Source organism: Mangifera indica, chromosome 20 (assembly GCF_011075055.1).
Source record: "Mangifera indica cultivar Alphonso chromosome 20, CATAS_Mindica_2.1, whole genome shotgun sequence".
In the NCBI taxonomy this organism is placed as follows: domain Eukaryota; kingdom Viridiplantae; phylum Streptophyta; class Magnoliopsida; order Sapindales; family Anacardiaceae; genus Mangifera; species Mangifera indica.
In genome coordinates, this window is record NC_058156.1 from 6,984,756 (window position 1) to 6,999,962 (window position 15,207).

At 34.9% G+C, this 15,207-nt stretch overlaps 1 protein-coding gene across 3 annotated transcripts; it reads right to left on the reverse strand.

Moving 5' to 3' along the window:
* Positions 1–5,565: 5,565 nt before the first annotated feature.
* Positions 5,566–14,359, reverse strand: LOC123204195 (G-type lectin S-receptor-like serine/threonine-protein kinase LECRK2). Of its 3 annotated transcripts, none has more exons than XR_006499465.1 (3): positions 11,909–14,359; positions 6,472–6,627; positions 5,566–5,825 (listed from the first exon to the last, which is right to left on the reverse strand). XR_006499465.1 is itself a non-coding variant. In XM_044620783.1 (2 exons), the coding sequence occupies exon 1, from the start codon at positions 14,300–14,302 to the stop codon at positions 11,930–11,932; it is 2,373 nt and encodes a 790-aa protein (XP_044476718.1). In that variant the 5' UTR covers positions 14,303–14,359; the 3' UTR covers positions 6,321–6,627; positions 11,909–11,929. The 3 variants fall into 3 exon arrangements, 1 of the variants encoding a protein (XP_044476718.1); XR_006499466.1 differs by lacking the exon at positions 11,909–14,359 and adding an exon at positions 6,748–7,465; XM_044620783.1 differs by lacking the exon at positions 5,566–5,825 and having other exon boundaries at positions 6,321–6,627.
* Between the last annotated feature and the right edge of the window lie 848 nt (positions 14,360–15,207).

Sequence of the window (15,207 nt, forward strand, 5' to 3'; positions counted from 1 at the left end):
ACCAGAATGGTTACTTTTACAGACTTTTTACAATAGATTACCAAGGCAAATCAAAAGTAATTTGGGTGTTGTCCTTGAAAGTTTTTTCATGGGGTTGGCCATGAAAGATGCCTCGCAACTAAAAGAAAGAATGGCCTCCAACAATTTTCAATGGTCCAATGAAGGAGTAACACATAAGAAATCCGTGGGTATGTGTGAAGTAGATGTGATTGTACTGGTAAATGCAAAGCTGGATGCCCTGATGAAAAAACTAAAGAGGTTGGACATGAAGGCTGTGAACATAACGAGATGTGAGATGTATGGAAGAAGGCATAAGAGCTTAGAGTGCCATCTATTTAATGAATACCCTCTAAACCATGCCACCGAGCAAGTTGACTTTTTGAATTGCAACCAACATGGCAAGGGACTCCATACTCAAGCACTTACAGTTGTGTTTGGACAAATCAACCAGCCTTCTCATTGAATAACCAAACAAACACCTTAAACCCAAGCCAAAATTTCAAGCCAACACCTCTTGGATTTTCACCACTAAATTCAAAGCCGCACCTCAAGAACAGAAATCTAGTCTGGAATTGATGATGGAGAGCTTCATACTATCACAAAAACAGAGGGCAAATGCGCAAGATGAGGTCATTAGGTAATTAACTACAAAACTCAATCAATTGGCTACTCATAACGGAATGTTAGAAGTTCAATTAAGCCAACAAGCCACTGCATCAAGTTTGATAGATAAGGGAAAATTGACAAGTCAGCCATAAAATCCAAAAGAGTAGTGTATGACAATCGCCACTAGAAGTAGGGAACAATATGAGGAATCTGCAAAAGAGAAGGAGCCTAATATAGGGGTATTTAATCCTAACGAGCAGACTGTAATGCATGAGTAGAAAAAGGAAAAAAATAGGAGAAACAGAAGGGAAAAGGCCTAATACAAATGTATTAAACTTTAAAAAACAAACTTTATTACTTGAGGTGATTGTATTACCAGATCAGAAATAGGAAACCTTGTTAGACAACTTGGAAAATGTCGAGGCAGTAAATACGAGCTAGGATAAGGTGGAAAAATCGTTCCCACAAAAGATGTATGTCACACTACCGTTCCCACAAACGAGCAGACTGTTATGCATGAGTAGAAAAAGGAAAACAATAGGAGAAACAGAAGGGAAAAGGCCTAATACAAATGTATTAAACTTTAAAAAACGAACTTTATTACTTGAGGTGATTGTATTACCAGATCAGAAATAGGAAACCTTGCTAGACAACTTGGAAAATGTCGAGGCAGTAAATAAGAGCTAGGATAAGGTGGAAAAATCGTTCCCACAAAATATGTATGTCACACTACCGTTCCCACAACAGTATCAACTAGCTCAATTGGATCAACAATTTGCAAAATTCTTGTAAGCGTTCAAACAAATCCACTTGAATGTGCCCTTCATGGAAGTCACACAATTACCAACCTATGTAAAGTTCTTAAAAAACATTCTTTCCAAGAAGAAGAAGCTAGAAGAGTTTGAGATGGTAGCACTTTTTAAAGAATGTAGCACCATTCTACAAAATAAATTACCCCCGAAGCTAAAAGATCCAAGAAGTTTTTCTATCGCTTGTACTATTGGTTAAAAAAAATAGACATTTGATAAAACTTTATGTGATTTTGGTTCTAGTATTAGTCTAATGCCTCTTTCTATTTACAGGAGATTGCAAATTGGAGAACTCAAGCCAACTAGAATGACATTAATGGATCAATCAAATACTTAGAGGGAAAGTTGGAAAATGCACCAATCTAAGTCAAAAAAATTTATATTCCAGTGGACTTTGCAACATTTGAGAATGAGGAAGACCTTCATATCACGATCATTTAGGAAGACCTTCCTAGCTACAGCCAAAGCAAACATAAACGTGAAGAATGGAAAACTCATATTTAAGAGTGGTAATGAAAAATTCAAATTTAATGTTTCTCCATAACCCAAGAAGTTTGAAAAATTGATTTTTCCACCCAAACGTGCCTGCCCACCTACCCTTGTTTCAGGCTAACATTTGTTTTATACTTATCCAATAGTCATGTAACTAATTTAAGTTCGAAAGTATAGGAAAAACAACACAATGTATAAAAAACACTACGATTTTATTATGATTTGCTTGAAACTTTGAATAACACAAAAGAATAAAAGTTCGAAACTTTGGTATAAACTAAGTAAACAAACTTAGATTGTAAAGAACTTCCAGTTACATGGACTATACTAATAAGTGTGTTTTCTTTGGTTGAGATTGTGAATGGAAAAAGATGAGAGGTGCTAGGGTTCATAAAGTTAGTAATAAAGGTCGAAAAAGTATAGATTTTGGGTTTTGAATAGAAATGTTTAATTTAAAAAATGAAAAAAGTGTTTAAAAAAGTATAGATGGGAAGAAAAACAGGTTATTTTAAGGGAAATTATATTAAATGGCCAAAATTGAAGGGGTTTAAGCAAAATTACTCAAAACAATCAGGTTTAAGCAAAAATGCCCCATTTTTATGAAATGACCAAACTGCCCCTATATATAAACAAAAAAAATTTCTTGTTTCCCACAATATTGTTTCCACGGTTTCACTATGCAAATTCAAAGAAATTTTCCGCTCCCATAGTCATCCCACGAGCGAAGAGATTTTCGACAATTTTCATGTTTTTCGATACCCGAAAATGGCAAAGAATGTTAATAAATCTTCTTTACTCTTGTTTGAATCAAGTTATTGTTCATATTATTGAGATTTGAAGGAGATTTTGCTGTTTGAAACTTTAGAGTTTCAATTTTGAACAATGTTTAAAATGTTTTGATTCTTGGTTGTTTTCGTTGAATTTCTTGAGGGGTTTTTTGTTATAACCTATGTAGATTTGATTTGTATTAAATTGAAGGTCGAAATGGTGAAGTTTTGGCTGGAAAATGGGTTCGAAGAGATCAATGCTCCGACCGTGGGAATAGTATATCCCACGATTAGGATGAATTCTCCCACGGTCAAGAGAGATTGACCATGGATTAGGGGGTGAAGTAGTGTTTTCAAAACATTAGAGAGCTGGGAGAGAGTCGTTAGTCCATGGGGGTGTTTTTGAAATTTGCCATGAGACAGTGGGCTAATGCAGTGAATACCATGGGTTGGGAGGAAATTTACTTTTTTGAAACTGTAGGGGCGTTAAGAGTATAGAAAATTGCTAAGGGGGTAAGGGATAAATATTGGACCTGTTTGTAATAAAAATTTTCTAAGGGGGTAAATTGGTATTTTCCATATCTAGGGTTTCTCGATGGGTAATTTTCAAATTTTTTATCCGTTTTTTTTTATTTTAGGGTTTTTCGATATGTAGTTTTCGAATTTGACATTCGGTTTTTTTATTTTTGTGCTTTTTTTGTACATTTTATGATATAATGACGTTATTTCAGATCAATATTTCAGTTTTTTTGTTTATTGGATATATCAATTCGTATTTTTTAATTTCAATTTTATTTTTTCAAATTTTATCGTTTTATGATATATCGACTCGTATTTCCAAGTTTTCGAACGATTTTTCGATTAGTGACATTCTAAGATATTTCAATTTATAGAGTTCAAATTTCAATTCTGTTTTTTCGATTTTTACCGTTTTAGGATAAATCAACTCTTTTTTTTTTTTTCAGATTTTCTAACCACTTTTCAATTGTCGACATTTTATGGTATTTCAACGCATAGAATTCGAATTTCAGTTTTATTTTTTCAAATTTCGTCGTTTTATGATATAATGACTCATATTTTTAGATTTACGACTGATTTTCTGATTGTTAATATTCTAAGGTATTTCAACGTATAGAATTCAAATTTCAGTTCTGTTTTTTTTTAATTTCACCTTTTTAGGATATATCGACTCGTATTTTCTAGATTTTCGAACGATTTTTTTATTATTAACATTCTAGGGTATTTCAACGTTTAGAATTCAAACTTCAGTTTCGAACCTTGTATCTTATCTTGTATCAAAATGTATTTATCTATTCTTAACATTTCATTTAAAATATTCTTACAATGTTTAATGTCAAAATACCCCTCATATTTTTATAATAATTTTTTTGCCCTATACTTATCTAATATTTCATTTAATACCCTCATATGTTTCCTATTATCAAAATATATCTATTTATTCTTAACATGTTATTTGAATCCTTCATATATTATGTACTATCAAAATAAGCTCATATTTTTCCTAACTCATTTAACCACCTATAATTATCTAACCTTTCATTTAACATCATTTTATGTTATCTTGTATCAAAATACATCTATCTATTCTTAACCTATTATTTAAATCTTTAATGTATTATGTAATATCAAAATACACCTAACATTGCATTTAACACCCTTGTATGTTGTCTCATATCAAAATACATTTATCTATTTCTAAAATTTCATTTATAATGTTCTTACAATGTATAATATCAAAATACCCCTCATATTTTTATAACATTTTATTTGACTCCCCCATAATTATCTAACACTTCATTTAACACCCATGTATGTTATCTTGTATCAGAATATACCTATCTATTCTTAACATGTTATTTAAATCTTTTATATTGTACAATATCAAAATACCCTTCATATTTTTTAACATTTCATTTAACCCCTATATTATTATTTAATATTCAAATACCCCCTTTACATGATATGCAAACTAGATGTAACAAATAAAATTAAGTTTTGAGTTAAGATTCATATAAATATCTTTTTTCATGAACTGACTTTTTTCTATTCAAATTCAGAAATACGAATTTCTTCCGTCCGAAAACCTCTACTAATTGATATTGAATAAAAATGAGAGTGTGAGTAAATGTTTAAGTGATATGAGAAATATGTATAATAAGAGTGAGTGAGAGGGTTTATATATATGTGGTAAATGATAATTTTGATATTCTAAAAAAAGTTTAGGACATTTTTGCTTACGAATAGGAAAATTAGGCATTTTGCTTAAGAATAGAAAATTTGGGCATTTTTACCTAATGGAGGAGTAAAAAGGGCATTTAATATAATTTCCTTTATTTTAAATAATTTCTTTTGAAAAATTGATCCTCCATCGTTCCTGTTACCGAAATCACCTCCAAAAGTTTCCGTCACTGTGTCTAAAATTATTTCCTTTATTCAATTTGTGTTGAAAAACAATTTTACATACCGGATAAAATATTGTAACACAAAATTTTGATACAAATTCAAGATTAAATTACTCATAATCTTAAGGCAGATAAAAGGCTAAAATTATTTCAATAAAATTGTATATCTACTTTGAATATATAGATGGGTATATACTTGATATATGTCATTATGTGATTTATGATTTTAAATTAAAAATAAAATAAAATATAATTATATAATGACACACATAAATATATATTCATTTGTGTATACATATAGGTATACAAAGTATCATTCAAATTATTTATTTTTGATGTTTATAAAACAATTTTAAGTTAATAGATGATCATGAAAAGAAAATTCCACCTAGACCCTTAGGATAGCATTTACTTTACTACAACAATCCTCAGGAAAAAGGATATTTTAGAAAATTTGGCACTCCAAAATGCATTTTCAAATCTCTGAGAGATAATGATTTTGAGTCCTTCACTTCTTAAATTGAATCATCATGTTACATGACGCATAGCATGCTAAATATCCTTACAATTGATTAAAAATATTTGCAGACTTAACATTGTAACATCAATGCTTACATGTAAACAAATAATCATGAAATGCTCCATTTAGTATCGTTGAGTGGTCGGAGTTGTGTCTGTTCTGGTGAAGAAAACACAGCAAAACAAAGGGCTGTTCATGTGAAAGACAGCTGGAATAAACAAGAGATTGTAGGGAAAGAGTCCGTCGTGTTGCCGGTGAAGAAGGGAGACCAACCACCGATAGCAATGGAAGAAATCAAGCAAGAAGCAGGAAAGTCACTAATGTGTACAGTCCGATTTGGTGCAATTTGAAAACTTCTTAAAACCAAACGAAAAAAGAGTTTAAAAATTTTTCAAACTAAACTAAAAAAATACAGTTTACTCTAGTTTGAATTATGTTTAAACCAATTAAAACCATTCACTTCTAATTATATATTATTTAACAAAATTAATTAAATTATAGTTTTTTAGAATATAATATAAATATGTAAAATAAATATAAAATAAATATAAAATATACATGTAAAGAAAATAAGAAAATAAATATTAAAAAAACAAGTTTTATGTCTAATTATTTATTTAAAAACTCTGTCATATATATATATTATTGGAAATCAGAATCACATCCATATCCCTGTAAATCATGCATATCATAACCCAGATAATTAGCTATCACATCCCTAGAATCATGTTTATATTGATGAGCAGATTGTACAAATATTATGTTACCGAAGATAGATTGTAATTTACAGTATATAAAGCCATTGCATGTAAAGATCACATATACAAGTAATAGAAAACGAAATTGTTTCTTACTCCTCTTAAGCTTCTCTGGTTCGCATAGTGAACTAACTCTGTTTTTTCTCAGATTTTGGCATGGTATCAGAGCAACGTTCCAAATTGCTCCTTCTTTGATCTTTCGAATTGCTCCTTCTTTGATCTTCAGTTCCAACATACTTGCATTCCATTAACCTACGCAAAGAAAAGAAAATCGGATTAGATGGAGCCAATCAAAGCAACATCCGTCGATCCTATATCGCCTGAATGCACCACTGAAACATCACAAATGCCAGAGTTTCGGCTGGTTCATACAAACAAAAATAAACCGAAGCCTGGAGATGTTCTTTATGCTTCACCATCGGATGGACCAAAACTCGTGTTGATAAAACAGACGTTGACCGGAGCCGAGAATTATGCACAGTGGGCTAGAGATTTCAGAAGAGCGCTCATTGCAAAAGACAAGATTGGATTCGTCGATGGCACTGTACCCATGTCGTCAAAACCCGATCTTGTCCGATTTTGGGTGTGATGTAACACCCTTGTCCGAGCCTGGATCAGTAACTACTTGACTGAAGAAATTGTAATTGGTTTACCACCTACAGAAGGCACTCGCGAACTATGGGGATTCATCAAAGACATGAATGGAGCTTTAGATCTTGCAAAGATCTACAGCGTTCAGTAAATTCTTGCGGAGATCCGAGAAGAAAATATGTCTGTCACGAACTACTTCAATAAGCTTTTTGCCGCCTGGAACGAATTGGATGTCGTTGAGGAGTCAATCGTTGCACCACCGGAGGTTCTCTGACAGATCCAACGCATAAAGGAACGAGAGAGGTTGACACGTTTTCTAATGAGGCTAAATGAAGGATTTGCTGCTTTTAGAACCCATATTCTCACTTTTACGGAGGCACCTTCTCTGCGATGTGCATATCATCTTGCTGTCCAAGATGAAAGCCAGAGGAGTCTCGGTCACCATGAAGAAAAAGGCATGGTAGCTTTGGCTGCTTATCAAAGGAAGGAGGCGCTTGGAGAAGAAAATGAAATAGGGCCAACTTAAGTTTTTAATTTATATGGCAAGATGAACGGACAGGATGGAGTCAAGAGATCTAACGACTCATATTCGCCCACAGCTCAAAATCAATTTAGCACCCAAACGTTTAACAATTTTCGTCAAGTCACAAGCAATTTTAATAATTACAATCAGCCACCCAAACAAAAGGGAAAACTATATTGTGATTATTGCAAGCGACGTAATCACACCAAAGACACTTATTGGAAGCTGCATGGTCGTCCTAGATCAAGCAAAACAAAGGCAAAAGGGCCCACTGCAAATCAAGCAGCTTCAACTAGTATGGGAGCTACAATCGGATTTTCATCTGAACAATATGATCAGTTGATCTAGCTTCTGAATCAGATACCAAAGGGTAATGACATCTCCACTCCCTACGCAGGTACGGTTTCGTGTTTTAATACTTTTATTTCTTTGGATGTTTGGATAATAGATTTAGGGGCTAGTGACCATATAATATGTTCCCCAAAATTTTGTACCAACAAAAAATATTTGTCTCCTCCAACACCAGTCAAATTACCAAATGGGACCACAACTCAAGCCACACAAATAGGAGATGTCCAATTAGATAAACTCATACTTAAAAATGTCCTTTGTATACCCACATTCCGCTTTAACCTCATCTCCGTTTCCAAACTATGCACAGACAACAAATGTGTAGTAACCTTTCTACCTACTATATGCACATTTTAGGACCATTCGATTGGCAATCTGATGGGCTTGGGTAAAGAACAACATGGGTTATACTACTAGACACCGAAACCCAAGATATTTTCTTTATTGAATAAAACTTGTATTACTTCTCCCTACTGTAATACAAATCAAATTAATAAAATGTCATTAATTTCTCATCAAAGATTAGGGCGTTCGAGTACTATTCCACATCCAAAATGTCTCATTTGCCCCCTTGCTAAGCAAACTCGCACTACCTTTCCCACAAGCACTACTTTAACCATAAAACCATTCCAATTGATACATTTGGATATTTAGAGACCTTATAGTACTCCTAATTATGATAGATCCAAATACTTTTTTACCATAGTAGACGACTTTTCACGTGCCACATGGTTATACCTTATGAACTCAAAAGCCCAAACACATACCTTTTTCTTAAAATTCGTATCCATGGTCCAAACTCAATTCCACACAAAAATCCAACGAATCTGAACAGATAATGCCAAAGAATTTCTTAACCATACCACCACTACTTACCTTGATTCTCAAGGAATTATACATGAAAGTTTCTGCCCTTACACACCATAACAAAATGGTACTGTGGAACAAAAACATAGACATCTATTAGAAGTAACCCATGCCCTTAAACACCAATCCAAAATACCACCTAAATTTTGTAGAGATTGTGTGGTCACGGCAGCCTATCTGATCAATAGAATGTCAACCAAGGTTCTAGGTGACAAAACACCTTATGAACTTCTCTTTAGTAAAAAACCAGACATCAGGAATTTAAAAGTATTTAGGTGTCTCTGCTACTCCACCAAACTTCAGCAAATAGACAAATTTGACACCCGAGCAACTCGTTGTGTCTTCATGGGATATCTCCCACTATAAAAGGGATATCATTTTTATGATATGGCTGTAGATAAATTCTTCATCAGTAGAGATGTCACATTTCATGAAGATGTTTTTCCTTTTGCTAATGAGATTACGGACACGACACTTATTGGTTCACCACCAATGACACACAATGAGTTCCTTGAAGAAAGATATGATGTAATCCCATTGTCTCACAACACTAGCGGTCTATCAACAGGATCTGAACAAGGTGTTGACTCACCTTCACCTATTCAAGATCCAACTTCATCATCCATGGATGTTCTAGTTACCTCTGATGATCCTGCACAAGTTCTCTTGAGACGATCGTCATGAACCATAAAACCTCTTATTTAGAGCACTGATTATGTTTGTGTTGTTTCATCTGAACCTTATGCCATCTCTCAATATATTAATTACGACAGGTTATCTCCAAAGCACAGAGTCTGCATCAATCACATCTCTACACATCGAGAACCTAACTCATATTCAGAAGCAGCTCAATTACCTTGGTGGCATTAGGCAATGGCAAAAGAGTTAGAAGCTCTATATCTCAATAAAACCTGAGACTTAGTACCACAACCATCTCATAGAAAACCTATTGGTTGTAAATGGGTCTTCAAGATAAAGCACCGGGCTAATGGCTCCATTGAACGGTATAAAGCTCGATTGGTTGCAAAAGGGTTCACTCAACAAGAAGGACTTGATTACCAAGAGACTTTTTTACCTGTCATCAAACATGTTACAGTTCACACACTCCTTGCCATTGCAGCCTCTTATGATTGGTCTATTCATCAGATGGGCGTTTACAATACTTTTCTTCATGGGGACTTAAATGAAGAAATCTATATAGAAGTTCCACCAGGAATTCACAGACAGGGGGAGAATCTGGTATGTTGATTGCGAAAGTCCTTGTATGGCCTGAAACAAGCGTCCTGACAATGGAACACCAAAATTACAGAAGCATTGATCAAGTTAGGTTTCAAACAGTCAAGACATGATTATGCCTTATTCACAAAAAGACAAGGAAAATCATTCATATGCTTGGTGGTTTATGTAGATGATATCCTCATAACTAGGAATGACATAATCACTATAAAAGAGCTAAAAACTCACCTCCATAAGTCATTCAGGATTAAAGATTTGGGATCTCCAAAATATTTTTTGGGGATTGAAATTGCTCGATCTATAGATGGAATCGTCCTTAGCCAAAGGAAATATGCCTTGGAATTAATAGTGGACACTGGATTATCTGCTTGCAAACCAAGTACAATCCTAGTAGAACAATATGTCAAACTCACTAGTCCAGAGTACGATCATAATAGTGAAACAATAGAAGACTCACCACTACAAGATCATCTCGAATATCAACGACTAATGGGACAACTAATCTATCTCACAATGACCAGACCAGACATTAGTTATGCAGTTCAGATCCTCAGTCAATTCATGCATGCACCAAAGCAGTCTCACATGGATGTAACCTTAAAAGTGATTAAATACCTAAAAAGATGTCCACGTCTAGGGTTATTATTCCCTCGAGATAAAAACCTAAAAGTAACGACTTACTGCGACTTAGACTAGGGTACATGTCCCATGACAAAGAAATCACTAACAAGTTTCTGTGTAAAACTTGGGGATTCTCTTATCTCATGGAAAATGAAGAAGCAACCTACCATCTCTCTTTCTTCAGCTGGAGCAGAATATCGAGCAATGGCAAAAACTACTTGTGAAATAATATGGATTCGTGGTCTATTAGAGGATCTGGGCATGATAATCTCAGAACCAGTTGAACTCTATTGTGACAATAAGGCAGCAAAGGATATCTCTACCAATCTAGTCTTCCATGAAAGAACTAAGCATATAGAGATCGACTATCACTTTATAAGAGACGAGATACAGGAAGGCTTAATAAAACCTTACCACATTCGAACCACAGAACAGTTGGCTGACATATTTACCAAACCTCTGGGATTAAGACAACATTTTTATCTCTTACACAAGCTTAGAGTTTATGACATCTACAAACCACCAGCTTGAGGGGGAGTATTGGAAATCAGAATCACATCCACATCCCTAGAAATCATGCATATCATATCCCAGAGAATTAGCTATCACATCCCTAGAATCATGTTTATATTGATGAGCAAGTTGTACAAATATTATGTTACCAAAGATAGATTGTAATTTACAGTATATAAAGCCATTGCATGTAAAGATCACATATACAAGTAATAGAAAACGAAATTGTTTCTTACTCCTCTTAAGCTTCTCTGGTTCGCATAGTGAACCAACTCTGTTTTTTCTCAGATTTTGGCATATATATATATATATATATATATTCCTAAAAGCCATGCACGATTTCGATAGGAAAAGAAGCAGAGATGTTGGAAAGAAGAAGGGGCCACTAAAAAGATAAAGCTCGATGCCTAAGCTTGTCGCCAAAAGAAGAGGTTACTGAAACGATGACAGAGTTGTCGTAGTGCAAACTACAAACTGTTGATAGTGTAGTGGGGTGAAATTGTAAACTTCTGAAAGTGTGGAGGTGGCTACTATGAGAAAAAGATAAAACCCTAAGACAACAAAAAAATGTTAGTTTTTAAAATTGAGGAATACAGGAAGATTTTTAGTCCTTGGATTCTATGAAGAATTATAGATTGTGCTGTAAATTAAATAAATGTTATTGACAAAATATTATATAATATATTTTATTACAATGTAATCTAAAATGTAATTTTAATGCTGTGAAATAGAAAACATAATATACAACAAAATCAGATCAAATTAAAATTAAATCGAATCAGATTAAATTAAAACATAATCAAATCAGAATCCGGTTAAATAGGAATATACCTATTTTATTTAACAGTGGCCTCAACTCAAGCTGAAGGAAGAAGGGCATGGGGATTTTGGAACTTCCAAATATCCTTCAAACATGTGCAACACCATCTTCATTGTTGGCCGCTTTGAAGGATCTTCTTGGATGCACCAGATTGCTACCATCAGCCACTTTTGCAACCTGCACTTGTCTGCCATAGCCATTTCATCTTCATTTACCAGAGCATCTACTCTTCCTTCAACATAGCAGTCATAAACCCAATCTGTTAGGATTGCCTTTCTTTCTTCCTCTGTTTCCATCTCCACGCTTCTTCTGCAGCAAATTATCTCTAATAGCATAACACCATAACTGTAAACATCCACTTTGGCAGACACAGGTACATTCTTGAACCATTCAGGGGCTACATATCCTCGAGTTCCTCGGATCATGGTCCGCGTTCGAGACTGATCTGAGAGTAACAACTTTGATAATCCAAAGTCAGAAATCTTTGCATTAAAGTAGTGGTCTAGAAGTATATTTTGAGGTTTTATATCACAATGGATGATTGGAACATTGCATTCTTCATGTAAGTACACAAGCCCTTTCGCAATCTCCAGGGAAATCCTGACTCTTAGATTCCAGTCAGGCCTTGGAAGTGCAAAAAGGATATTTGCCAAAGTCCCATTGCTCATAACTTCATATACTAAAAGCCGATTAGTACCTTCATCACAGTATCCTAGCAACTGGACTAGATTTTTGTGATGAATTCTCCCAATTGCACTCACTTCAGTTTTAAATTCTCTTTCCTTTTCTTGAGCTAACTTGTCCAACTTCTTGACCGCTATGGCATTTCCTGAACCAGTTCTGAAGACCCCTTTGTACACGATACCGAAAGAGCCTCTGCCCAGTTCTTCCTTAAAGTCATCTGTAGCCTCACTGAGTTCATTGTAAGTAAAGAAACGCAAATTTGATTCAGCCATGGTTGAATCTTTGAAATTATGGTTTCCATATTGTCTCTTAGGCAACAGAAAGACAATTAGACAAAGAGCCACTAGCAAAAGAACGTTAAAGAATACAGAACCACCCAAGAATACAGCTCCTAATAATGTTAATATTCCTTTATTGCTGCCTGAATTGGCAGACTCTGGAGAATCTCCTTTCCTGACTTTGAGTAGAGCTTTTGAGAAAGAATTAGGTTCCAATCTTCCGTTGGAAAGTGGAAATCTCTTCTTCCAACATCTGTTGGCTCTAAATATCACAGCAGCACAAGAGCAATCATGCAAGCAATCTTTTTCGCACATTGTTTGAGTATAAGGTTCCAACCTCTCATAATCTCCCAGTGGCCAATTTACATCTTTGACTTCCCTCATTTGATATAATTCTTCTGGATCTCTTGACCCACCATTAGCTTCACACCCTTGCCGAAACGTCGGCCTGCAGTCACTAAATCGGTTAGTTGGATCCACAAATACATACCCATCTGGGCAGTTACAATTATATCTCCCATTTCCAAATGTGCAGTAGCTATTGAAGCCACAGCCACCCCTGCCAATGTCGTGAAATATGGCCAAACACATGTTCTCAGGAACAGCTCGCAGACGCCACCAAGCCTGATTACCATCAGAAGTCCTTGGATAAGCAAATTCTGCGAAACTTCCATCGAAGTCCAAAGTTGCTCGATAATAGTAATCCGCACTATATGTTAAATTTTCCCACAATTGAACGATTGCTTCATTAGTTTTCACAATGTAAATGTCAGCTAATTCATCAAAAACCAGCTGATGGCCCGACTCAGAAGAATCTGCACTGTAAGTATTGCTGGTATAATATGGTTTATAATTGAATCTAGTTGGCCACGCTACAGGATTGAGCTCAAGGTTTCCATTGGTAAAATGGAGCTCAAACCTGCCCTTGGAGAAATTGGTTTCTGTCAGCTTTGAAACCAGCATACTACCCAAATCTAATCTCTGCGTGCGTAAGATAGTGTCTCTAGGATCCTTAAAACTCTGCCAAACATAGTTACAGTCATTACCTATTAGCACGAAGTTGCCTGTGTCAAGCATAGCAGCTTCATCCGCAACTTCGGTGGAAGGACTTGTACTCCATATTATTTGGTTTTCAGGATCTTTGAGCAAGAGGCCTTGGGTTGTAAGCTCCACTTTTGATCCTCTTGGAGCTGGGTTATCTCCGTCGGCGTACCAAACAATAGTATTTTCAGGTATTTTGTTGAACCAGATGGCAAGTAAGAAATGGTTTGAATTGTTAAGCTGGCGAAATCCAAAAGCGAAGTGACCCAAAGGGGAAAGCCGTGAAGAGTTATCACCGGTGGTGGACAGAGATGAACCCACACTGATGTTGGCTGCGGACAAACATGGTAGCCATTGAAGAAGACAAAGCAAGATTAGAGTAGGGAGAGGTAAATAAGCCATTGATTAGGAAATGTTGCTGCAATTTTCAGCAGGAGAGTAGAGAATTTATTGCTCTAAATCAACACCTCGGACGTCTTCGACAAGTAAGGAAGAAAGTCCTTTTTTTATTTTATTTTTTTAAGTCAAAGTCTTTCAAGCATAAATCGTATGGTTGGACTTCTGACTTTTCTGCGTTAGGTTAATTACACAAAGGTGGTTGTGGACCAGGTCGACCATGCCAGGCCAATCCTTCATATCGGATCATGTTAAGGAGCTTTCACATCGAACATGCCTGACATAATCTAAAGGATCGGGGTGTGGTCCAAGGCTTCCAAGTTATGCCCCATGGGCCCATAATAGGTCGTTCTGTGAGTTGTACCAAATGGGTTGGTCATAAAAAAAATTAATTTAAAAAAATCAATAAAATTATAGGTACAAATAATATATAAATTTTATCTATAAATAATGACATATCATTATATAATTGAGTGTTATTTTATTTTTAATTCAAAATTATCCAATTAATTGGTAACATGTCATTATTCGTACACAAAATTATGGATATAACACTACTCTAAAAAAATTGGTCGCTACAATACCAAGTCAAATTGGATAAGACTGCAAACCTTACCTCATGTCTAACATTGCCCAAAAATTTCTACATCAGACCTAAGTAGGTTAGGTTAAAAAAAACATGCGCGTTCTTGGTCACAAGCTAGGTCAATCTATTTAACACTTCTATGTAAGAAGTGGTGTCTATTGATCTATTTCATTGTAAGATACATTTTGAGTTTTTACTGCTAATTACAGATGACAATTTCAATCCAAATTTAGGATACCAACCCTTACCGATCTTAACAAGGAGGAGATTCTCTAATATAAACTAGGAAATAGACTAGGACAAAGACGAAAAATATCCCCGCAAT